The following is a 25779-nucleotide window of genomic DNA, read 5'->3' as shown; positions in this document are numbered from 1 at the left end:
AATGAATATCTTGCAGTTGTGGGTATGAGTAATTTTCCAAACCTTCATCTGTACTATATAAACTAACTCAAGTTTTATGAAAGTAAGTGAGTAAACAGGCCTAGAAACATTCAGGTGTAGTAATGCTGAGAAGGTATCAAAATGAAATTGATGACCCTGTTCTCAAAGCACGGTGTTAGTAGTGAGCTACTATAGCAAGAAGCAATAGTTTGGAAGTGAGGGGAAAACCAGCAAGTGCTGTAAGCTCCTCTGTAAGCCCCTTCTGTCTAAGACAGCAAATGGCAAAAGGTCTGTATGACACAAGTTTCTCTTGACATTGTCAGGTTAATGTTCCTGAAATGCAGGGCAGCAGGAATGAGTGCCTGGCTTGGGAGCGAATAGGGAGAATGTCAGCAAGATGATTTTGCTGGATCCCTTATATTTCCTAGCTCTTTCAAGCCATGATTGTCTAGTGCCAGCTGTGTGAGTTTGCACACTCTGGAGAGAGCGAGAGGAAGGTGACGTGTGCCGCTGGGGCTGCAGTTACCTTCGGGGAGCTGTGGTTTGAGGGACAGCATGGAGTTTGGGCTTTGGTGCTGCCTGTGAGTCCCTGAGAAGGAAGGAAGGATCATCTGAAGGCAGCTGAAAACAGACTGTTTGAGTCTGCTCTGTCTTGCAGGAGTTTCCTATGAGGATGCTTTCCTTGTGCTATAATTGCCAAACAAACCCAAATCAAACGTGCAGAGCTTGTCTGCAAGCTGTGCTTAGTTTGTCGTTTGTGATGTGTGTTTTAGTCCTTCAGAAAAACTTGTGCACCTGAAGGCCTGACTTGTTTTTTTCTGCTGAAGTACTTTGTCTAAGAAGGAGTAGTATCTCTTTCTGGGAACCTGGAATCATGTGTCTTGAGAAATATCATTGCTTCAGTTTCACTGATTGTAACCGTTATAGTGACAGAACTCAAAACAGGAGTAAAATCGTAATGCTGTGAGTTGTGTGCTGGTTATTTTCCTTCCTCTGAAAGATTTTTTTTTTTTTTCAAATGGCTCTTCCAGAAGAGCCCCATCCCTCTACCTTGAATGCTTAACCATTGCTGTCTTTACTTAAACCTGTGCTGCCTCCCCCCAGTGATGATGGTAAAGTCCTTTGCCAGAGCTGCTTAGGGAAAGTTAAATTTCTGCAGAAGGACCCAGCCTGGAGACCGGCATGAATTACCTGACCCTGAGCAGTATTCTGAATTTGAAGCCAAGCATCAAACTGCACTTTGCAGGTGGTTGCATTATAGCCAGCTTTATTTACTTCTGAAGAGCACGGAGTCTGATTTTCGTTGCATGAGTGACAAACGTTACTGCTTCCCTAGAACTGACTTAGAAGAGTTGGGAACTATTATTTCTAGTTGTTTTTTTTTGAGTAACACAGTTTTCCGCACAAATCTTTTAAATGTAGAGGCAGTCTGTGCCTTTGCAGACAAAGCTTAGCTGCTTCGATAGCAACTTAGGGAAAGCAAAATTCAGTGAAGGGAGCAGACTGCAGAAAAATACTTTTTTTTTTTTTTTTAAAAAGAGTACTTTGGGAATGGAAACGGCATTCCCCAACTGTCAGGTGGGCGCTGCAGTTGCATCGGCATTGCTGGTTTGCGACACAGCTCGTTTGGGATAGAATCACAGAATGGTTGGGGTTGGAAGGGACCTTAAAGATCATCTAGTTCCAACCCCCTGCCATGGGCAGGGAAACCCTCCACTACACCAGGTTGCCCAAAGCCTCATCCAACCTGACCTTGAACACTTCCAGGGATGGGGCATCCACAACTTCATAGTTGTAAGCTTGCAAGGAAGGAGATGAACTTATCGCAGCCTTTCAGTACCTAAAGGGGGCCTACAGGAAAGATGGAGAGGGACTTTTTACAAGAACATGTAGTGATAGGACAAGGGGCAATGGATTTAAACTGAAAGAGGGGAGATTTAGATTAGATATAAGGAAGAAATTTTTCCCTCAGAGGGTGGTGAGGCACTGGAACAGGTTGCCCAGAGAAGTTGTAGATGCCCCATCCCTGGAAGTGTTCAAGGCCAGGTTGGATGAGGCTTTGAGCAACCTGGTGTAGTGGAAGGTTTCCCTGCCCATGGCAGGGGGGTTGGAACTAGATCAGCTTTGAGGTCCCTTCCAACCCAAACCATTCTATGATTCTATGAACTACCAGCTGCTGGGGTCGCATGTGAAGGAGAGATTGTCTGTTGGGTTGGGTTTAGCTGTTTTGTTAAGCTGAAGTGGTTGTTTTCAAACCTTGTGTGGATAGTAACCGTTTGTAGTAATTGCCTGACACTCCCGCTAAAAATCTGTGTGGAAACAAGAAAACTTTGTGTCAACCTTATCTTTGGTTATGGTTCATATGGGTCTCCAGTGGTGCCTGCTGGTATGCAGAACTGTTGTCTGAACAGAGTAATACGTACTCGGGTCATGGCATCTCAGAGGGAATTGTGGGGAAGAAACAGCAAGTGAAAATACAACTTGGGTTCCTTGCCTGTGGCGCATATCGTGAATGAAATTCCAGGAGCTTGCGATTAGCAGCAGAAGCATTACAAGAGGCTTTTCATTCTGCTAATGTAATGATTGCTGCTGCCCAATATTGTGACTCATGAACAAGAAGAGGGATCTGGAAAGCCTGAGGAGAAGACTAAGAGCAGATATCAGCCAAACCTTCCAACAAGGCAACCTCAAAGCAAGCACTGAAGGCAGGCAGAGGTGGCAGGCGACTTGCGTGTTAATGAGCTCAAAACAAGACGCAGCCCCTGACAGCTTATCGCTGCCAGTTTCAAAAGTGAAGCCAGATTTTTATCTCTGAGGAGGAAGTGACTGTGGTGACCTCAACTGTTTCTCTGCCTGGTCTCCAGACTCCATTGTCCTGCAGTTGTAAGGTCTTTGATTGTAAAAGGTATAAAAAGTTGGGATTTTTTATTGCCTCTTTTTTTTTTTTATTTTAGATATAATTTTTGGGGGGAAAAAAATATCAAAACCACAAACACGTGGTCTTTTGAAAATCCGTGTTGCACTTGATGTGTCGACAGCACCAACAAGACAATTTTGTTTTAGCCTAGGGCAGTAAGCTTGTTAAAATGAAAAGCTGAGGAGTAGCTTTATTTCTGACCTGATATCTGTTTAAATGGTGACGTATGTCTAAGGTTTGTTTAAAAATTATTTATGATTTATTTAAGAATTCCTTTGGAGTTTGAAGTAGAAAATTGTTCTGTCCTGAACATGGCTCACTTAATCCATCAGTCCTCTGCAACCCAGACTGCGTTGGTTGGGGCATATTTTGGAAACCTTTATGGAAAACTGCATGCTTCAATGGAGCCTCAAAGCTGCAGTATCTTACCCTCTGTTGAAGTAAAATGAAACAGGCAAAAAAAAAGTATAGACAGCTCGTTGGAGATTGCAAATCACAATTCCTTCACCTTTTTCCCTCCTCTTCTCCTGCATTTATGTTGCATTGGGTTTTCCCAGTGTTTTCTCTCCTACCCCCTTTCAAGCCAAGGGTCAGTGGGATGGGTGCAGTGTGCAAGGTGAGGGGGGTCGAACATGGTGGCAGCTCCTGAAGTTATTTTTTCCATAGATTAAAGTATACATCAGCTTTTCCCAATATATGATTAGATAGTAGATAGCCATTCATCAGCCTTCCCATTAAAAGCATCTCGTAACAACTTGGACGGAGTTTGTTGTTGGAGTTTGTATTGTGGCATAAAATGCCTAGATCTGGGATGGCACCCGCTCTGAAACACAACGTGAGTCATTTGCTTAGACGAAGCTGAACTTTGATTCCACCCCTAACCTCTTACTGGGCATAGTGGTTGGCACCTTGGAAGACATTAGGGGTGTTCACCCACATCTTTGTAAGAGGATGGATTATATGTGTTTCTAGGAGGATTTGGGGTTTTAATTACTTTTTTTTTTAATCACTTGACAGAGCCATTAATTTTTAGTTTCTTCACGTGCGTATATAATGATAATTCAATACTCAGTCTTGTTCTAATAGCATTTAGTCTGATCAACTCCGTTTGATTTTTCTGTTTTCTGTAAAAAAAAAATAAATAATAAAAAAAAAGAAAACCTCAACTTCACTATAAGGACTCAAACATCCCTAATAACTTGCATATAAATATCCAAAGCTGCGTGTGGTCCAAGGCCTTTCTTGTAACCCTTGGGCATTGTGGTAAGTGTGAGCTTACCATTAGCTACAGGATTCTGTGCTGCTTGTTGTAATATCAAGTGCCCAAAGATGTATTCTTTTACATGAGTCTTCTCCATTCGACTGCAGCCCTTCTCCAGCCCTTTTCAACTCTCAGAAGTGAAAGCAGTTGGTACCTTTTATGCTCTTACATGAATTTCATTTCTTTTTCTCCTCATTTGCTGCAGCATCTGTATTGCAGGTACATCCAGAGGCACTGACCTTGATCACTACTCCTTGGGGTGGTTTCGTACGCACAAGCAGTTTGAGGGTTTGACAGAGTGCTACTGATTATGAGGTCAGGATTGCATACAGCTTTTGCATTTTTAAATACACAAACAGATTTTTGGCTTCTCTTGTTTTCTCTCACTTGATGTGCATGCAGTATCTTAGGAGAAATCAAAGTTGATCCTAGGGGACAGGAGAGAATTATATGGCAGTGCTGTGTTTTGGTTGTTTTGTTTTTTTTTTTTTCCCTAAACTAAGCCATAGCATGCAGGTGTAATTATGTAAACAGAAAAAGCTACTTGTATTTGATTTAATAGGTGAGTCCCACTGATGCGAAAGACTTTTTTCCCTTCTGTGCCTCTCCTTTGGAAGGGTTTTATCCAGGCTGGAAATAAACCAGCAATAAAATGCCAAACCAGCTCTAATAGCTCACGTGAATCGTCCTCCACCAACCTGTACGTAGATTTTTGAAACCGCACCGTTTCTTGGTGGAGGTGGAAAGTGCCAAAGGGACAGATGTTGCCGATTTGAACCGTGCAGGGGGAAGGCAGGTATTGCTAAGCAACCACGTACTTGAGAGAGCGTTTTTCAGAGAGGAGCCAAGGGAGTTATGCCTGGGAGCGCTCGCAGCTTCTTGTGGCTCGGTGCAAGGGAAGAGATTAAAAGTTCTTTCCTGTCGGGGCTGACGCCGCCAGCACAAAAGACATCGTAGCCTATTGACACTGATTAGGGCTGACAAGGGAATGTATGAAAACAGGAAGTCTCCTCTGCCATGTAGGAAGGCACTAAGACATGTTCACGGAGGTAAGTGCTCCACACAGACATGGCTCGGCACGAAGCTCCTCTGCCAGGGCCATGTCAGGCGTTGGCTTCAGCGGGAGGGACGGGGCTGGAGGGGAGAGAGAAGGCTGATTTCAGTGAGTCTTGCAATTGCAGGCTGCCTCGTGTAAATCAAGTTAACTTCTCTAGTTACTGAAGCATGAAAGAGCTTGTAAACAGGGCACGTCTTAAAACACCTGTATAGAGTTGCGCTCCTCCCCAGCCAAGCAGCACTTCATAGCTAAGTGCCAGACTGAAGGTCGTTCTTCTGATGCTCTTGAACACCGCTGGAGATGTTTCCTCAGAGAGTGGATTTGCCTGTTTCGAGCCTCTGAATTATTTTGGCCATATATATACTCTCTGGTGTCTTGTTCAAAAGATGTATTTTCAGGAGTAAAACACAGATTCGTCTTCCTAAATTGGACATCACATTAATACTCTTCTAATGTTATTTTGAGCACCTTTGATCTGGTTCTTTGCATTGTTTGAGTGAAGGGAAATGGTTAGCACACGCTTTGTATTTTGTTTCTTACTTGATGGGATTTTTACTGGGTACTAGTGGACTACGGTGGAAGTGGTATTTTGCAGCTTAAGAGTGCTCCGTAGGCATCGTCTGCATCAGCACAGTGATGCATATTGTGATGAGTCTGGTGGTGCTGCTTTTGCTTCTTGGGCTCTGTTGTGGTTGCAGTGCTCTTGCCCCGTACAGGTGCTGCAGCAAGAAGTTGCTACACTGAAGTATTGGTCAGCTCTCTGGTTTTCAGTGAACGTGAGTGTTAAAGGGAGAAAAGTTTTCCTGCTGTTATGATGTTGAACAACTTGAGAGGGCAGGTGGTATAGTCGTGTATTGCAGAAGTGGTTCCTGACATTCCCTGCTAGGGTGTGAGATTGCCAGAGCTCAAGGAAGAAGGCAGCGTGTGACCACTGCCTCCTCGGGCAGCTCTAGCTGTTTGCTTGTGTGGTTATTCTGCGCGTCAAAGTTTCAGGTCTTGTTTTTTGTTTTCACTGATGTCTAACAATGTCACTGTCTGAATCATCCTTAATACCTCCCTCCCGAGCTTTAGCTGCCAGTTTTCATCATCATAGAACCATAGAATGGCACAGGCTGGAAGGGACCTTAGAGATCATCTAATCCAACCTCCCTGTCATGGGCAGGGACGCTTCTCAACTAGACCAGGCTACTCAAGGCTCCGTCCAACTTAGCCTTGAACACCACCAGGGAGGGGGCATCCACAACTTGTCTGGGCAATTTATTCCGAAGTGTTACCACCCTTGTTCTGAAAAATTTCTTCCTAAGATCTAATCTAAATCTGTTCTCCTTCAACTTAAACCCATTTCCCCTTGTCCTATCAGTGAACACTCTTGTAAAAAGTCCCTCCCCAGCCTTCCTGTAGGTTCCCTTCAGGTATTGGAAGGCAGCTATTAAATCCCCCGGAAGTCTTCTCTTTTCAAGGCTGAACAATCCCAGCTCCCGCCACCTGTCCTCGTAGCAGAGGTGCTCCAGCCCCTGGATCATCTTTGTGGCCCTCCTCTGAACACGCTGCAACAGATCTATGTCTCTCTTATGGTGGGGACACCAGAACTGGATGCAGTATTCGAGGTGGGGTCTGAAAAGAGCAGAGTAGAGGGGGAGAATCACCTCTCTTGACCTGCTGACCACGCTTCTCTTGATACATCCCAGGATGCGGTTGGCCTTCTGGGCCGCATGAGCACACTGCCGGCTCATGTTGAGCTTCTCATCTATAAACACCCCCAAATCCTTCTCTTCAGGGCTACTCTCAACCCACTCTGTGCCCAGTTTGTATCTGTGCCTAGGATTGGCCCGACCCAGGTGAAGGACCTTGCATTTTGACTTGTTGAAGCTCATGCAGTTTGCACTGGCCCATTTCTCAAGCCTATCAAGGTCCCTCTGTATGGCATCTCTTCCCTCAAGTGAGGGAATTATCATAATGATAAGCATTTATTACTTAGACAATAAATCAGTGCTTAATTGTTTTAAGCAGCAGAATATTTTAATTTCCAGTTGCAGAAGGTGATGCTCCTACCTTTTTGGTCTCCTGCTATCCAACGCACTAATTTCCCTTTCTAAACTGCGCTAGCAGTGTTACATTTTCCTGCCAGATTGTTCAGTTGGTCAAATGATTCACAAATGCCATTAGATATTGAGGTGCTCTTTTTGCCTGCAGTCAGGTGTAGCAAACAGTGCGAGACGCCATCTTGGCAGTCCGTCCTGCTCTGAGGTAAAGGTCCAGGTGCGCTTCCCAGAGAGGCTCTGCCGACTGCCCCGCTGCCTTTGCGTATGCCCAACCGCATGGAAAACAAACCGCAGCTGCCCGCGGGCATGACTTGGCGTTTGTTTCAGACCCAGTGAGGACTTGGTGGTGACAAGTGTCCGCTGCCCCCTCCCTTCCCTTCCCTTCCCTGCAGCTACCTGCATCTAATAAAAGGCATTACTGCTCTCTAGGAGTCCTGCTTCTCCCAGGTCCTGGATTTAATCACTTTGGCCTTTCTGCCCGTTCTTAAGACGGAGCTTTTCTTGACTCAAAGGAGGAAGGAACAAGTGTGATGTTTGCTTTGGCTGCTAAGGAAATAGAGCTCACTAGTACTGGACTCGTGGGCTAATTTTTAACCGGTTAGTCGCCTTCGATATTAGTAAAAAAATGAAACATCACCTAAACTCCTGTTACTTACAGAAACTCTGGTTTAGGTGACTGACTTACTCAGATGTGCACTTTCCTTTCAAGATAAATAGTAACTATTGCTGTTCAGTACATTGCTGTATAGCTTAGTTTATGCCAGAGTCAGAAATACTTTCTTGGCATTACTTATTAAGCTTCATTAAGTCAAAGGAAAAATGTGTCCATTAAAAACCAAAACAAAACCTTAAAGTTTCCAGATCTCTTTTGCTCTTTCACTGCTTGAATTTAGAAAGAGTAATGACAACATAGCAATACTTACTTTTTCCTTTTCCTGAGAGATATTGAGGAAATTAAGTTTCTTTATTAGCAGAATGTTGAGAGAACTTACTCCTCTTGAATCAGACCCTAAATTCAAATATTTGTTTCAAGGCACTATTGAATTCAATAAACAAAGTACCTCCAAAGGGAGAAATTCCTAAAGTTTAAAGATCAAACCCACAGAAATGCAGAAAATTTTGAGTGAGCACTTCCTCGCAATTTTTAAAGCCAACTGTTTTGTCTGTTTACATGTATTTTTCTGTGTCTCTACAATGAACACACTGGCAGGGGGACTGCATATTTTAAAAGTCTATTGTAAAATAAACAGTGTGTGGAACGATTCTTATTAATGCTGTGGTATATATTTCTCTTAAAGCTTGTAGTATTTTTTTTTAACATGCCATAAGAACACTATTTAAAAAAAAAAAAAAAATATGCCTTATGCACATTGCATTTTGAATAGCAGTGGCTTACGAAGAATGCTGTCGATTTGGAAGATAGAGGGTGAATTCAGGTAACAGGAGACAAAGTCATGTCAGATTTGGATCCTGCCAGCCTACTCCTCCGTATACAAGGAATATTTTCGTTTCTTTCGTCAGCCTGTCAGCTCATTGCTGTTCAGACTAAGTTGTCATTCAGACTTGGTTGGATGCCATCTGCTCGCTAAAGGTGAAAGGTGCAGTATTTTCAGCCTGAATGTTTTCACTTGAAGCAATCACTTTACTAAAGGTGCTCTTGGCTGTCGTGTTGCTTGTCTATTTGCAGTTTTGCCTTGTTAATCCTTGGCTGGATGTGCTAGAAGAATACCATCTGTGCTTTACCGATGCAGAGAACAGGCTGACTTCCCTTGCCTCCTTGGTTTGTCGTGCTGCAGAGCAGGGTCAGCTCCCTTCTGCTAATACAGCCTTCAGTCCTACCACAGTAATACTAGCCATGTTTCCATAACAAAAGCAAGAAGAGGAGCAGCGTGGCATTTATTTTTCTGTTTGCTATGGCAGCAGTAACCCCTTGGGTATGTCCTACCCTTTCCTTAGACATTTCCTCGGAGTCTTATAGCCCACAGCTTTCAGTGGTGCGTGTGTAGGAAAACACTTGTCCAGCTCGGAGGAGGTTGTTTGAGGATTGCATGTGAAACTCTTCTGGTGTAGAGAGGACATAAAGAAGAAATTGCAATACACAAAGGTGTGGAGCCCGATCCATCGTATGACTGCAAATTATTAACCTGCCCGCTCGCATCCCTGAAGTATTTTGAATGGTTTGAATATTTTGCCACTGGTTCACGGGAGCTTTTCACACAAATGCTGCCATTGTATGAGCAATTATGTATGAGGGAAAGTATAGGCAGTGAAACAGTAATATGGAAAATCTGGAAATGAGCGTAGTGGATGAGAGCCACAAGGAATTAAGTCTTCTCTAGTTTGCCGTCCCAAGATGCTTCAGGGAAAGGTGCAGAAAGCTTTTCCTTAGGCAGAGGTTGACTGGTGTCTTGCTAATCCTCATAACCATCTCTCCTTGATTGGATTTTAATTACAAGCCATTCAGATGGTATGTTACATAAGCAAAAAAAGATTTAATAATAATAGTAATAAGGTACTTTGCTGTCCCAACCCCAAAACATCAAATCTAGAAATATTCTGTTTGCATTTAGGTCAGTTGTAAAAGCAATGATGGAAGTTGCCTTTACAAGCAAAAGGATATCGTGTTTGGTTTTTTTTTCACCACAGGTTAAGTTCCTTGGTTTGGAAGCATTCAAAAATATTTCTTAAATTTCTGTTAAAAATAGCACCTAGGCTCTTTCTCAGTGAAGAACTGTGCTTTCTTAAGGAGAGAGATAAAAACTCCTGTCCTCTCAACACACGTGTTTTCTTCTTTTTTTCCTTGGGAACACTGTTCTTGGACCAACTAACAAGCATCCCTTTATTCACCTCCCTCCTGCTTGCCTTCTCTGTTGACACACCGGTGCTGGCGGTTGATGCCTTCCAGCTGCCCTCTGAGTTGTGTGGTCTGTCCCAGGCAGCGGCACAGAGCTGTGCTGGGTGCTGGCCTGGCTCTGGCCATGGTGCTCCAGGCTGCCGCTTCAATTCCTTTGTTTTCCAGATTTTTGTTTGCAGTGGTGGCAATGCAGAGATGGTGGCATGGGTTATTGCTCTTCAAAACAGATGGACAAATAAAAGGTCTGGGTTCGGAAAAGCAATTCTGTTAAGTATCAAAATAGTGTGAGAGCGTGCTTGTCCAAGTCTTGTTTACTGGGTCATTAAGGGGAAGTGCATCAAGTGTCACTGCTGCCATCATAAATCTAACTCGGCTTGTTTTCCAAGGGGGAAGTGATGTTTGGAAAGGGAAAAAACTTCTGGGAGATGGCAGCAGTTAATCATCTGAGGTGATCTCCAGAACCACAGGACACCTCTCACCACTAAAACCCTCAATTTCCTTAATGATCTTAACAAATGTAGTTACTGTTTTCTTACCTTATTGTTGAACTCAAATGAAGACCAGGATTCACCGTCAAATAATTTCTCAAGCTCACATTAGAGGATTTGGAAATAAAGTATACTACCTGTAATAAAATAATGCCTACTACGTTACTGTTTCCGTGGAAGGGAGACCGTACTAGTGCCAAAGTTATGGTTGACATCAGAAGTCAGCCTGCTTGAAGACTGTAGTTCTTACATGATTTGAAGTTAATTCCAGGGTTTTGTGATACTGGCACTGAGCGTCCATAAGATATGCAGTAGTGGTCGAGAAGGGGATGTGAAAGAGTAGAAGTTTGTGAAGCATGTGTAGGTTTTCAAGTGTTGCTATTTTTTTTTTTTTTATTTTGGTTAAAGCAGTTGATTTGAGAACCAAAGTGCATCCTTTGTACTCACTTGTATTGTTAACAAGTGTCTTAATGCACAGATTTTCTTTTTTTTTAAAAAAAAAAAAAAAAACAAAACAAAAAGTAGCTATGCTTGGCTTGGATTTCAGTGAATAGAATTTATTTGGAAAATACTGTTTGCTTTTAAGAGCCTAATTCCTGCTGACCTCCAGCAAAACATGGACCCTTAAATGGTTAAATCACTTTAGGAAGTAAAGCTAGAGCTTCTGAGAAACTTGAAACCTTTGAAATATATACCTTATCATTTAAATTTCCGAACTTGTGCTGCATATTTATTTAATTGTGGCACTTTTTGGTTTTCAAATAGCTTTGCTGTTGTTGATACATCACTTACACATGTATATGTATGAACCTTGATACAACGTTCTTACTAATGATCATGTATAAAATTTTGCAGATAATGTTGATGCGCTCTAATGCATGATTTTATGCTATTTTTCTTTACAAAAATGTTAAAAATCATTATCTTTTGACCAGGTCTGAGCTGTTTTCCTGTCGAGCCCCCAGAATAATAATATCAAAGCTGTGATTTCTCGTCCTACCTTGCTCCTCTCCTGTGACTGTTTTATACTAGCAAAAATTCATGTGTAAATTTAGTTATGTCAGCAGAGCACAGATTATTTTATTTATTTATCTGACTGATATTATCAACAAAAATCTCCTTTGACATGAGTTCTGTTTAGTTGCGCTTCTTGTACAGCTTTATCTGTATCTGCTGCAGTGACTAGTTGTTTTTTTTTTTTCTGGAGTAGGCTAGGAGTCAGGCTACTCAAAATACTGTAAAAAGTATTATCTAGTAGCATAAATTGTGATGAGGTGGTATAGGAAATGAGAAAATACCTGAAAATAATGGCTTGCTTGTCTTACTCAAATGGTTTTCACACCTTCAGCACTTAACATTGAAAGACATGTTGTGTTTGTTCTGAAGGGAACAGGAAGACACAGACTCAGCCTGCTATGGACAGAATACTTAGAGATTCTTGTTAAGCAGTATTAAAAGTTATTTACTGGAGAGACTGTAAGGGGACAGTAGGTGAGAAAGTTTTGCAGGATCAACAGGTCAAAATTAGATTATGGAGAGGTACTATACAGATGGTAGTTACAATGGGGAGATGCTTTTGTGCAAAAGTTCTTTATGTAGAGCAATTTGCTAGTGCAATAATCAGCTTTGCCTGGAGATCTGGTCTACATGGCTGTATGCAGGTGATGCCGCACTGAATTTTCATGTTTAGTTTGTTTGGGTTTCAATTATATGATTATTACATGAAGGCTAGCGAGGGATGCGCGGATTGCTTTCAGCGACTCAGGATTTTTAAAGAATCCTTTATTAAAACATATCAGCAGTCCATTCCCTCAGAACACAAAACCCTTCGCTCCTTCAGACAAAGGAAGACAAAATAGTGGTGGGTTTTTTTCTTATGCTGTTTGAACACAAGGAGGAGGCCCATGCATTTATTTTTAGATTGAGCAAAATAATCCATCTCGGAGTTAGAAAAGCGTGTAAAATCTTTAAAGAGTGTTTTATTTCCTCCAGGCGCCCACGCAGGAACACGACAGTACAACTATTGTTTACTGAGCATTTTGATGTAAAATGCATAAATTGCCAGGATCATTCAGTGTCAGCTGAAGAAAGCAAGAGTAGAAGTTCATGGAAATGGGTCGATTTGTTTTCAAACCTGCGATGAGGGCGGTGGCAGGCCAGCACTGCTGTCCTCTCTTCTGAGCTGGGCTGCTGGGCTGGCGTTGGGGCAGAGGCAGGAGGGTGCCTGGTGGCGCGACGTTGTTCTGATGGAATAACTGCGGCGTTGCCTTGGAAGGAGAGGAGTGGACTCCAACGGGTTAAGTGCGCTTGTGAAACCGTCCATAGGGGACTTGGCTAAATGCAAACTGCTGATTAAACGCTGGTGCCCACAGAGGACCTGAGGTAGCACCCAGAGAAATTATTTCAGAAGGCTCCCGTGAACTTTGAGACTGGGGGATTGGTGGGCTTTGTAGTCTGCGATGAAGTCTGGTGTGTCAAAAACAAGCAAGCAGCATCAACACAAATGTGAAAACAAATGTGTTTATAATGTCATTTTGAAGGTTTTTGTCTCGCTGGATGAGGCAGAGCCCTTCTGTGCATTTCTGTGGTGCCTCGATGTTCTTTTAGTGTGCATGAAGTATAACGTGGCTTTTGTTTTTCATGGAATACAGAAGTGAAATTTAATGCTGTAAGCAATGGCAAGCAGATCTACTTCAGCTTTGCTTTGATTTGCTGGAATTATTCCAGGCTCACTCCAGTACGTTCAAGAACTAAGTCGCTGAGAGAGCAGACATAGGATGTGTTGTTTGTTTCTGCTCATCCTTCATGACCAACCCACCCAGCTGGCTACCTGCAGCTACAACAACGCTTGAACAAGTGCATCCCCAAACGTGGTTTTTTACAGCTGCTGCGGTGCCTTGCTAGTACTGCACTAGAACCACATTTCTTCTCTTTCCACAAAGATAGTCTAATAGCAAGCTTTTTATAAAATTGGTTTTCTATTTCAATTCTCTTTGTGTTTAATTTCCTCTTTTTGTCCCTCTTTCTTCTACCTTCTTGTGTCTTTTTTTGCTGTGGTTGTCATGTTTTTGTTGAAATGAGGTGAGCGAGCTTCTGTGCTAAAAATGGTGCGTCTTGCAGTAATTTTTAACCTCTGCGAAAATTATTTGTAGTTTTAGGCAACCTGCTGAGAAAATTTCCTTCCTTTCTCATGGGTTTGTTGGTTCTGACAGCAGCTTCCTGAATTTCCTAGGACAGCTCAAGCTGCTGTCACAGGGACTCTGCTGCCAAATAGAATTTGTACGTTATTTTACAGTAGTAATGAAACCTCAGGCAATATTCTGCATAACAAAATGACCTTTAAAATCTGTAGCTGTGATTTATGAAGCCAGTCATTAAGGACATATTTAAACAAATCTTATCAACAAAGATTTCATGACTAGATAATAAAAGTCCCTTTTTATTGTGAGTTTCTGAAGTAAACATTTTTGAGCTTAATACCAAAATAGCACCAAGGAAAACCCAAATGTATGCAAGTATTCCCACACTGAAGTCAGGGAGGGGATGGTCTCATCCTTAAAATACAGCTTGCTTCAAAGTCTGTGCACACTCTTTTATCTGATTTGTTATTGACTTAATCCAAAGCTTACAGGCAACAGTGCGAAGACTTACTCATCTCAGTAAGTTTGAGCTCAAATTCCATATTTTTCCTTTTAAAAACGCTAGTACTTTTTGTATGAACTTCAAAAAAGAAAGAAACAAACAAAAAAAACAACCTCTACGATTCCTGAAGCTGAAAGAAATCAGAAGAAAATCTTCTGGGAACTACCTGCCTGCACCTCTCTCTTATTTAACGCAGTTTTGCTGCTTTCACGTGCTCTTCATCAGTGACACTGTTTCCCCCGCGTAGTCAGTTCTCCCATGGTTTGTAGTGGTCTTTTTTACTGCAGCAGCTGTGACAGTGGTCTTTTCCCTTGGTATATTCTTGCAAAAACACACGTTTACAAACGCAGGTGACACATCTGAATCATTTTGACTTGTACGGAGGCGTTTTGGGTTAACCACGTGCCCTTTGGTAGCCTTCTCCTGCCGCTCCCCAATCCCCGCAGCATTGCAGATGGTGCAGGAATGCCATAGGGAAACTCCTCCGCCATCCCAAGCACTGGCCGTGCCTTCCCTGCGGATGGACTGCTTTGCCCATCACTGTACGGCCGGGATGCTGGCGCTCTGAGCTGCGGTTCCTGCAGCCCTGCGGAGTGCCCGCGGCTTGTTCTGTACCATACCCAGCGCCATGGGCTCTGCAGCTCTGCGGAGCTGTGAAGAGGAGCCAGCTGGCTTAAAAAAAAAAAAATAATAACATTTCTCCTCGTGTGTGGGCTCTTCACTGATCTCAATCATCCACAGCGACATTGGTGCAAGATTTGCTGTTGACTTCAGGTCGCTCTCACAAGTTGAGGAACCCACCTGCGGGCAGGGAAGGTTGGCATGGTAGCAGACGATGGCTGTTTGGTTTCTGCCTCAGTAGGTGAAATCAGGTTTACTTAAAGTGGTTGGTGGTGCCAGATCTGAACAAGTTGCATTACATTAGGAGTGGATGCTGATAAAACCTGTGGGTTGGAAACGAAAATGTGGTTTTGTGCCCTAGAGAGCTGTTGAGGTTAATAAGTTTCAAAACCAAGTCATCACTTTCTTTTGTTTCCAATCTGGTTAGCTACAAGCAATTAAAAAAACGCTGATCCGCAGTTCAGAGTACTGAGGCAAAAGCAGTGCCTTGGACTAGGCCAGTGCCGGCGAGAAAAGGGAGCAGCATGACACAGTCTCACTTGTTTGCGTCCTTTCTAGGGAAAAGGAGATTTGCTGGTAGCAAACCACACATCGATTGCATGGGAGGTTTTCTTTGTGTGTCTTTTTGAAAATCTGAAATAGCCAGTTCATAAAGTTCTTAAAATTATTATTTTCGAGTTATGCAAATATCGGATTGGTAAAATGCAAAGAGTTGTAACACTTTTTCCACTGCAGTTCATGGGAGTTTTACCACTGTAGGAGCAGGGTTATGCTGTGAACTGTGTGCTTCCCAAGATAATTTTGACTGTATGTGTTTGGATCTGGATCCAAAGGGCTTACCAAACATTGGAAGCTCCTTCCAGGTGCACTGAGCATTTGTGTGAGTGCACCCTCTCCTTCCTGCTCAGCTCCACCAGTTCTGGTATTCATCTGGTGCTGTGGCCAGGTGATCCAAGGAGCTGAATCAACAAAAAGGGAATTATGATGTGCCAGGTTAAGTGCTGGACGGTCTCAGCGCAGGCTCAGGCCAGTGTCAGGGGAAAGGAAGGGCAGCAGAGGGCTGCATGTGGCCAGGAGCCATGCAGTCACTCACCCCCACTTTTTTTTTTTTTAGCGTATCTGAACAATTGGTATTCATGGTAAGAAAATTTTGTCAAATTGAGTGGATATCAATTGCAGGATTGTTAGGGAATCTGTCTGTCTGCAAAATAAATCTTTAGCTAGTTGAGTTGGAAAAACTTTTTGTTTGCCCTCTGAAGAAAGGGTTCCCCATGCATCAGACAGTTTTAGGACAGCATGTGAAAGAAAGAGGTCTCTTGAACAAGTGTACTGTGTCTGCAGCAAAATAAAAACATGCTAATGACCACCCATGCTGATTGTTTGCTCGCAGGATGGTGCCTGTCTGACTAGAAATTACTTTAATCACAAATGTATTCACACAGTCTTCATATTTGTTCTGATAAATGCTCTCCTGAGTAGATGACTACTAATTGTTGCTTCAGCTTTTCCTGAAAGCAGCTTCGTCACGACATTCTCTGAAAAAAGGTGGATGGAGTAAGCCAGGTTTCAGATCATTGGACCTGTTTTTGTATCATAGATGTCTTTTAATCTGTTTTGTGATAGGGAACCCTTAAACATTCTTGGCAGAGAATCTGCTTGGTGACTGGTGTTCCCCAAGATAGTGTGCAAAAACCTGTATGAATTTCTGTGTTTATGTGTGTGTTTGGATCAATAAGGTGATTCAAGCTTCAGATTTTGGCAGCCTTTTTCCATGCAGAACCTTATTGCATCCATTATCAAGGTTACTAGAGGCTTGGTTAAAATACATATTGTGTCTTTTGTTGGCTGGGTCATTTTGGAAACATGCTCTGTGTGTGTGTGTGTGTATCTTGCATCTGTCTGTATAGTATGGAGAAGGCAGATTTTAAACTACACAAAAACGCAGTGGAAAGTCGCTTTGAAGAGTAAGTTAAGCACACTATCCCTCAGGAGAAACCATCTAATATTCAACATCTGTCGTGGTTTAGGCCAATCCGGCAACTAAACTCCACACAGCTGCTCTCTTGCTCCTTCTCCAGTAAAGTGGAGAGGAGAAAAACATAGTAAAAGAACTGAGGGTTGAGACAAGAACAGAGGGAGTACCCACCAGCCATGGTCCCGGGCAAAACAGACTCGGCTTTCTCAAAACAAAATAATTTATTAATGGTTACTTAAAAGGACAAAGGGAAACAAAAAACAGTTACTTGAGAGGATGAAGAGAAAACAAAGCCAGATCTTAAAAACAAAACAGCTCCCCACCCCCCTTTCCTTTTCTTCTGGGCTCTACCTCCGGCTCTACCTTCTCCCCCAGCGGCGCAGGGGGACAGGGAATGGGGGAGTGCAGATCAGTTCATCCATGTTGTTACTGCCGCTCCTTTCTTAAAGGAGGAGTTGTCCTTACACCATTTTCCCTTGCTCCAGTGGATCCCCTACTCACGAGGAAAATCCGCAAACTTCTCCAGCGTGAGTCCTACCCGCAGGATACAATCCTTCCCCATCGGATTGCTCCAGTGTGGGCTTTACCACAGTCTCGGATTCTTAGGGAGCTGTTGCCACTCGCTCCAGCGTGGGTCGTCCCACAGACTCTAGATGTGTCTCTACCTCATCGTGCGTCCCATGCTTCACGACCATCCTCAGGCTCAGCATCTCCTCTCCAGCATGGGCTTCTCCACGGGCCGCGAGTGGGTCTCTGCTCCACCAAGTCTGTCCTGGCTGCAGGGGGGCCGCCTGCCGTCTCACCACCAGTTGCAGGGGAAACTCAGCTCCGGCATACCTTGTCCCATTCCATCTTCACTGACCGGGTGTCGGTGTGGCCATTTCTCTCGGATCTCAGTCCTCTCTGGGTGAACTTGGCCCAGCGGGCACCCCGGGAGCGGGGCGCTCCCCGAGTTCCCCAGGCGGCTCCGCTGCGGCCATCCTCAGCGGAAGGCGCCAGCCTAGCTGGGCAGACCCTGCCAGGAGTGGGGAACGGGGGCAGTGCCTTCTTCCCTTTTCTCCTCACTCCTAGGCAAAGCACCTTTTTCGGTTCCTTTGTCCCAGCTTAAATAGGGCTGTTCACAGAAGTGCTGATTGGCTCAACCCCAAGGGGGATGGTAGTCCAATCTGGTGGCCAGAACCGGGGAGGTCCCAGGGAGCAAATCCCCTCTCCTGCCACCAGAACCAACACCCCCCTCCCCCAACATCAAACCATCACAACATCCCCTTCTGCTCTGAGCTGGTTAAACACGTATGGGTGAAGTGAGGACAGGATGACAGGTTTTGGTGTGATTCTTTTTTTTTTTTCCTGTCCTGCCTGTTGTTTTCAAACTAACCCTGCACGCTTGTGCAGTTTTGTGATCTTTGTTATGTTCCAATGAGAAAATAAATTTGACCCGAAAAAATAAATTTTAAATTAAATATTTGTATTAAAACATAGTATTAAATAGGAAGCAGCTGTAAATGTGAACTTTTTTTTCAGCATGAACAGGTGACCTTCTCTGCTGATAGTTGCTGTGGCAAAGCTCTCATTAGGAAATAAAGAAAACTGACAACACGATGAAGGGCAGAGAACTCCTAATTGGCTTTTCTCATCCTTGCTGCACTACTCGCTTGGGTTTTCTCAGTGCTAATAATTTAGTCTGAAATCAGGCAATAGCTGGCATACTTGAGCTACACACACATTGCAAATCTGTTTCGATTAGGAGAGGTACCAGGCGGCGTATGAAACACGTGTGTGCTGTAGCTGTTCTTCACCTGCACCACCTGAGTGTCCACAGCCACCAGTTTCACCTGAGACGGAGGAGCCGGGGCAGCATGGGGGTTGTTTGTGCGCAGGATGTCAGAGGGGCAGCTCTAAATGGGCTGTGACAGCCGAGGCACGCAAATAAGCAGAAATAAGCAGTCGGCTGGAAATTACTGAGATGAGAAGGAACAGAAAGGTCTGAAACACCTTAATGCTTGCCTGAAAGGCAGCCCGTATCCGTTCCAGTTAATATCTACTTCCAAACCTCCTGTCCTCCTCTCATACGCCGTTACCGCCGCTGGCCTTGTTTGAGCCCACGCATCTCTGGTACCACTCGGTGCCTTCTGAAATCATGCCTGGCCAGCTCTCTCCTGGAGATGATTTTTTTGACAGCCTGCTTGAAACTATTCAGCCACAGCCTCCTGACAAGGCAAGCTATGTAAAAACCAGGGAGAAAGCTTCAGCCCCCCACTTCCATGCCTGAGAGCCGTACGGTCCTTCAGCTCCATTTGGCACATGTGGCAGAGTGGCATAAAAACGCGTGCTGTAATTTTTAATGAAATACCTTTTAAAAAAAGAAGCAACCTTAGAAGTTCTTCAACCTCATCTTCGTTACCAAAAAATCACTACTTATTCCTTGTAGTATCTATGGCAAAACCTTATTTTCAAAAAGATGCTGAATTTTTTAGTTTCCCAGCTTTGGCCAGTGTTGACGGCACTGTGCCAGAGAGAAGAAAGCTGCCCTTTTGCAAGGGTCCTTTCAGCATCTCTCTCGTTGTCCCTTTCCCCCTCTAGCCACCACGCTGAGATGGAGGAGCAGGCTGCTGGTCCTTCCTGCTGTGACAGTCTAGCAGGGGTACCGGCATCAGCAGGAAAAGAGCGCAGTGCCGGGAGGGTTGGTGCTGTCCCTCTCCTGTGCTGGGCACCGCACTGCTCTTGGTTGGCAGTTGGGTGTCTGGCCACGTATTACTGTTGCCAGTGGGGCATCTCATGGATGTACCAGGTGGTTCCTCAAGCAGTTTAGTCTGGTTTGGGGTGATTCTTATTATCCCAATTTCCTCGTTCGTCTCTTTAGCGTGTCTAACCGAGCTGTGCGAGGCTCGGGGCACGAGCAGGGCTTTGCACTTACGAAAGCACGTGGGGTTTTGGAATTGCTCGTGGAGAGGGGACTTGCGGGTATTTCTGAGAGTTTCGTCACGCAATTGCTATGCAGCTTGAATGGAGTGCCTGCGCAGATTTTAAATTGTTTTCTAAATTAAGAGCTCCCTCTCTTCTTTTGTGGGTATGTGCACCTGTGCATTTTTGCAAGCCTGCTGTAGTAAAGGCAGACTAGTTCCTCATATAACTCCTAGGACTTCTTATGCCTTTGCCTTATATAGACCCCAATCCTGAAGTCCTTTTGAGCTCAGGATCGAAGTATTACTGAATCCTTCAGTGGCTTGGGTTTTTTTGACTTTTAATGGGCAAGGGTAAATCCCATCACATAGGCCAATCAGCAGATTGCACGCTACCCTAGTACCTATGGGGAGGGGATCACTCAAAATCTTTCACAGCCAAATTTCTAATACATGCTCTAACTGTTAATTCCACTTCTTTTCACCTCCTTTGGCATAAGGAGAGCTACTTTTCATGTGATCAAATGCATCATGGTACAGGAGAAAAACGTTTAACTTCTTCAGGGGAAGTATGATGCTATAGAGCAAAGCAAAATACTCTTTATCTGGGCAGCAGCAGTAAATTATCATGTAGATGATAATTCCTGCAGGTCTCTAGCCTTTGAGTTGTTTATGCTCTGGTAAAGTGAAAGCATTAATGTTTTTATTACTCTGGTAGAGAAGCTGCCTTAAAATTTATCACCCAAGCACGTGGTATTTATATACATTTTTGCTTTCTGTAACCATACATTGGCTTTCTGGATACATTATTATGTTGTGCTCTGTTTAAGTGAGCAGAAAGGGAGTTACTGGAATCTGTAGGAATTGGTCAGTGAATCTCTCTGAAGTAACTTCCTCAACTGCGTTTTCCCAGAAGGAAAACAAATATAGCAGTGCTCTCTGAAATGACTCTGAATTGCATGTCCTTCCTCACATCATTATCTGGGCAATGCACTTGCAGGTATCTGAGGTTTCTAAAGTGGTGTACCTACAGTAGATACTAAATGAAAGTGCATAACTACTTTGTAAAAAAAAAAAAAAAAAACAAAACCTGAATCAAACCAAAACAGAACCCCCCAGAACCTCCTGAAAATATATGGTACCACTTTTTTAATTTTATTTAAACTTTCACAGGTTATCTGCATAGAGATTTCTTCTTGGCTGAGGTCACCAGTAGTGAGGAAAAAGGAAGTGGGTGATTTTGTGCAACTACCAAGGGGAGTGAGTGGATGTGGGATTTAGGTCATGCTGGTCTGAGCTATTATGTTGACGTTATGTTGATCCAAAAGGTTTAAGTGAAGTCCTTTTCAGGCAACTTCAGCTGTACTCAACAGTACTTTAGGCATGTTGCATTGTAGCACTGTCTCTTGTTAACCTCGAGATGATCTGTCTTTGCAAAATATTACTTGGCCTTCACCAGCCAGTTGTGCAGGTTGGTGAACTGGAAAAATGTATATATTGCAAAAATTGTAAAAAGGAGAGAATGTGGCAGTGTCTCACCATTTTAATAGCGTGTTGCTTGTTCTTTAGTAACCGAGAGAGGCTTAGAAGTCATATTAATGGTAGTCTTTGCATTTTTCTGTAGTCAAAATTTATTTAATGGCTTTGACTTTGTGTTTATCCAGCTTTTTGTTCCAAAACCCTTAAAACTAAACTTATCTTTGACATTGTGAAGTGTCTGTTATGCCAATTAAGTCTGTGAACCCTCATCAAAGAGATAATTTGATTTTGGCTCGATGACCTTTCTCTTTGCTTTTTAAGCTTGCAAGTAAGGAAGTCATCTATTAAATTAGCCTGGCAAAACTTATTAGGGAAATTTATCAGTCCAGATTCTGCTCCCATCATATGTTATCATATAAGTATAGTTCTAAATGTGTCCCTTAAATTTTCAGTCACATAACAGGCATGAACCATGTTACACAGTCTGTCTAGCTGTTCCCTGGGATTTTTGTGGATAAGCTTTGCAAGTTACAAAGGCGACAGTTTCTTCTGCCTGCTCTCTTAAAGCAGTTTTCTGCCTTTCTGAACAAGATTTCTTTTCAAGTTACACCGATTTGTTTAACCTCTCCAAAGTCTGTGAGCCTGCCTCAGTAGAGGAACTGGGCTGGAGTCTTGAGTCAGATGTGGGTGCCTGCTTGCAGCTGGACATACACATCTGGCTCTGACAGTGCCTTCTGCTGTGGGAAATGGGAAATGGAGAAACATACTGCCGTGCAGACCTTTGCGGAGGCTGCGAGGTCACTGGGAATTGGGCCTTTGCTTGAGCAAAACCAGACTTTTTGGAACATAAATTAGTATTATTACTGAGGGGAGCAGCTGTGATTGAAGTGCAACACCAGTTTTGATGGGAACGTTGGCATTAAAAAGCAAAACCAAACCAAAAACCCAGCAACCCAACAGCTCTGGATGTCCCATGATCAGCCTTGACATCGGCCACCAAAATGTTTTGTGAGTGGCGCTCAGGCATCTGTATCGTTCCCAAACTGACAGCAAGTATGAATGTGACATGAAGAAATCCTAGCTGGAGATTGTGCAGTTGTCAGTGTCAGCCAGCAAATACGCACGGGGCTTAAATGGAGTTGGCCGTGGGGAGTACGTTACGGTGATCCCTGTGAAGGCTGTAGAACGGCTAGAGGAGATAGACAGCAACGAGTAATATCTGATCTTCTACACCCACAGTCCTCAGTGGAGCTGATCTCATTTCTTTGGCTTTATGGCTTTTTAACTCTTCTTTGAGCAACATCGTATTTTCTCCTTTTCCCTAGACTCTTACCTGAAAACTGGCAAGGACAGCCCTTGCTGCTGGGTGGTAATTGTGGTTTAATGGTAGTTTACAGGCTGAAACACAGCTGAGATGGGACTTGAAGGGAGAGGGGGGAAAGGAGGCAAAAAAAATTTCTCAGCATGCAGAAAGCCCAGCTCCTTCAGGCGTTGGGTGCGTAGGTTTATAAAAGATGAGGAGTCTTCACACGTTGCAGCTGGGACAGAGTGAAAGGATGCATGCCCGCTCCTTCCAGCAGGTTTGAGGCACAGGGACTGCGACGGGCTGCAGACTCATGGCAGAAATGACAGTTCCAGTCCTGCCTGAGAGACAGGAGGGTTCTCTGGTGCAGTCAAACGATGCTGACCAGTTTTCTTGTGGTTTTGGCATGGAAAACAAATTTTCTATGCATGCCCCAAACAGTGCACGATTTTAATCTCTAGAACAAATGTTTCACCGTGTGTTTGACAGGTTGTTGCAGGTCCATTTGTTTGCCCGTTGCACGTTTCACTGCTAGTGAAAGTGTCGTTCAGTTTTTCAGTCTTAGAGTGCAGCAGGATAGCAGACCAGAGGTTAGACGCCTGAAAACCCATGCTCTTCAGGGAGAGTCTCCAGCAGGGTCATGGGCTTCCTAGCGTGCCGCAGGCTAGTGGCTCTGGGAGTAAACTGCTTAGCCACAGATGAAAGGAATCCTGAGCATCCCTCATGCCTTAAACTTAAGTTTCTGGAATAGGAGAAGCAAACTGATTTTGATTTGTAGCAATCAATCTGTTGTAGAGAGAGTTTTTGAATACTTTGTCCAGACAGGATCTTGATTCCTTATCTGTTTTGTGGGAGCGATTTTTACTGCGCTGCTCTCACAGGATATCTCAGGAGCTTTCTGAAGCAATCCACTAGTTGAACGCTGCTTTTCTGTACGGCAAGATGCAAGTTTCTGTGCCTGCTGTTCACCACTTACTAAATTAAGAGGTAAATTAGATGGCTGAGCTACCAGATTAAGCTTGCTGGGAAGAAAAAGAAGAGAAGTGGGAACTCTTTTTGGCACCGTGAGTTATGAAGCACCCCCATCTCTTGCCACATGGTAGAAATTCCCTGCTGTTTGCTCTCCCTCTCCCCTCCTCCTGCCTGCTGTGGGGTGCTTCTGCAAGCCTTGCTAGATCCCAGCTGCTTGCTTTCATTCGGATGACTCATCTGGCTGTGCCTCAGCTTCCGTTTGTCTCGGGTGAGTAAGGTCAGAAGCAGCTATCTGTGTGCGATTTTCTGAAGAAAAGTCAAATTTCTGTCAAATTTCTGTCAAACGAGCACTGCCTCGATGAGAGCTTTATGTAGGCACAGACAAATGAGGCTGCAGGGAAAAGAGATTCCTCATCTCCTCTTCTTCCTCCAATGTAAATAGTGCAGCGTATGGGAAACAGATGAGTGACCTTTCTGTGAGAGTGCCAAGGATGATGCTTTTTCACTTTAATGAAGTGTTTGCTCGCTTTGCTGTTTACCTTGTTCTGGGGAAGATTCTTCTGATCGGGCACTGTAGCTCACTGCCCTCTTCCTTTAACACCAGGAACATCTTCCTGGCCTGTTCCTTTCAGCAATTACGCCAGACACTGGATGTTTCCATTGAATCCCTTCTTTGTAGGCAAGAAGCTGATCTTGGATGCACTTTGCTCGTTGCAACTACTCAGCTCTTTGGTTGCTTTTAATTTCAATTTTCATTAATGATATCAGTTAGGAAAGGATGTGTAAATGACAGGTACTTTCAAAACACATGCCTTGCTAGTAGATGAGAAGCTGATCTGTGGAAGTGAAGTCATGTTCCCCATGGCCAAGCGGCTGGTCACTGCGTGGATGCAGCGCCAGTCCTGCTGCAGAGCATCCCCAGCACCTGGTGCTGCTGATGGTGCCGGAAGGAGGAGGGCACTGCTGCTGCATCCTCTCCCACTGCGCACAGCCTGGGGCATGGGGCAGGTGGACCCTGCCAGGGGCCATCACTTCTGGCCGCAATTGTGCAGTTACCCTGTCCCCACGTGCCTGGGGAGCAGGAGGCATTGGCTGTGCTCGTCCCAGCCCCTGCCTTGCCCAACAGCACCCATGCTCCCGAGGTGTGGCGTGGTGTGGCACGTGTGTGCCAGGGGCGTGTCCTGCCGGGAGCTGATAAGTACTTCTGCTGATACGTTAAAAGCAGATTTATGTGTTTGCCCAAGCTGCAGTGCCTGCTGTGTGTTGTGTGACTGGCAAACATGAGCGTTGCTTTTGCTGTGTGCTCTTCCCCAGAGCTGCGTCGTGCCTGGGCTCATGACCCTGGTTGAAGGCAGCTGCAGGTGCTGCCACGGCTGTTTCCTGGTGCCCTTCAGGTGGTGGTGGTGGAGCGCCAGGGCACCACCACTGAGCTGGCCTCCCTGCAAAGGTCCTCACCACACTCGTGTTGGGGAGCCCTGGCCTCTGCCAGGCGGGCGTGTGCTTGGGCTCCAGCAAAACCAGTGGCGGGGGTACAGGGGCAGTCCCTCAATCCAGATCCAAGTCATCTGCAGGCTTTTTCAGAAATCACCATGTTGCTCCTACTTGGAAGTATGTTCGAGGTTTTATTCTGAACTGCAGAAGTTACAGTTGTATTGCTTTTCTACTTTTTAATGGCAGTTGACATTCCTATTGACCCAGAGCTGGCATTCAAGGGCCTGGTGCATGATTCCTCTGCTAAAACCCTCTACTTTGCCTTCTCCAAGCTTAGGGCTTTATACTGGCTTCTGTTTCTGCTGAGTGCATATGGGTGCATAGCAGAAGGCAAGTTATAAAACAAGGGGAATCCTGTCAGCCGAACGAGCACCATTGTTTAATGAGCTCTGTTTCACTTTCCTTCTTTCTCATCTTTCTTAGAATATTCTTCTACTGAAGACTTGAAAACAACAGGCTTTGTGGAAGTGCATTATTAACTGCCCTTCTGATGGGGCGTTTAATTCTTATTAGCATTTTATTATTAATGGACTTCCATGAAATTTATAGAACCCTTGGTAAGCAAATGTTTAATGAGTGCCTCTGTTTGTCTCATGTCAGTTGGTAAAAACAAACCAAACTTACGCTGCTTCCCTCTTTGTTGTAGGAAACCTTCCCCAGTGATACTCGCTCCGTTGAAGACATTTTGAAGGTAGGTGCTCTTAAATAATCGATCTCTGCGTTTGCTTAAATCCATCGAAGTAGCGTGTGGGGAAGAATGTTGCTCTGCTTCTGTTC

The 25779-nt window shown here is 44.2% G+C and overlaps 1 protein-coding gene across 5 annotated transcripts in view; it reads left to right on the top strand.

Annotated features, from left to right (window-relative positions):
• The window catches only part of AFF1 (ALF transcription elongation factor 1), a 108014-nt gene that overhangs the window by 40100 nt on the left and 42135 nt on the right, over positions 1 to 25779 (top strand). For all 5 annotated transcript variants that reach the window (XM_086612455.1, XM_086612454.1, XM_086612456.1 and 2 more), the window contains exon 4: positions 25649 to 25693. In XM_086612455.1, coding sequence (XP_086468581.1) covers positions 25649 to 25693 — 45 coding nt within the window. The remainder of the gene's footprint in view (positions 1 to 25648; positions 25694 to 25779) is intronic.

This window comes from Tauraco erythrolophus, chromosome 5, assembly GCF_009769465.1.
Source record: "Tauraco erythrolophus isolate bTauEry1 chromosome 5, bTauEry1.pri, whole genome shotgun sequence".
NCBI lineage: Eukaryota > Metazoa > Chordata > Aves > Musophagiformes > Musophagidae > Tauraco > Tauraco erythrolophus.
The sequence above is the reverse complement of the archived record's forward strand: the minus strand, read 5'-3'. Positions and strand labels throughout refer to the sequence as shown.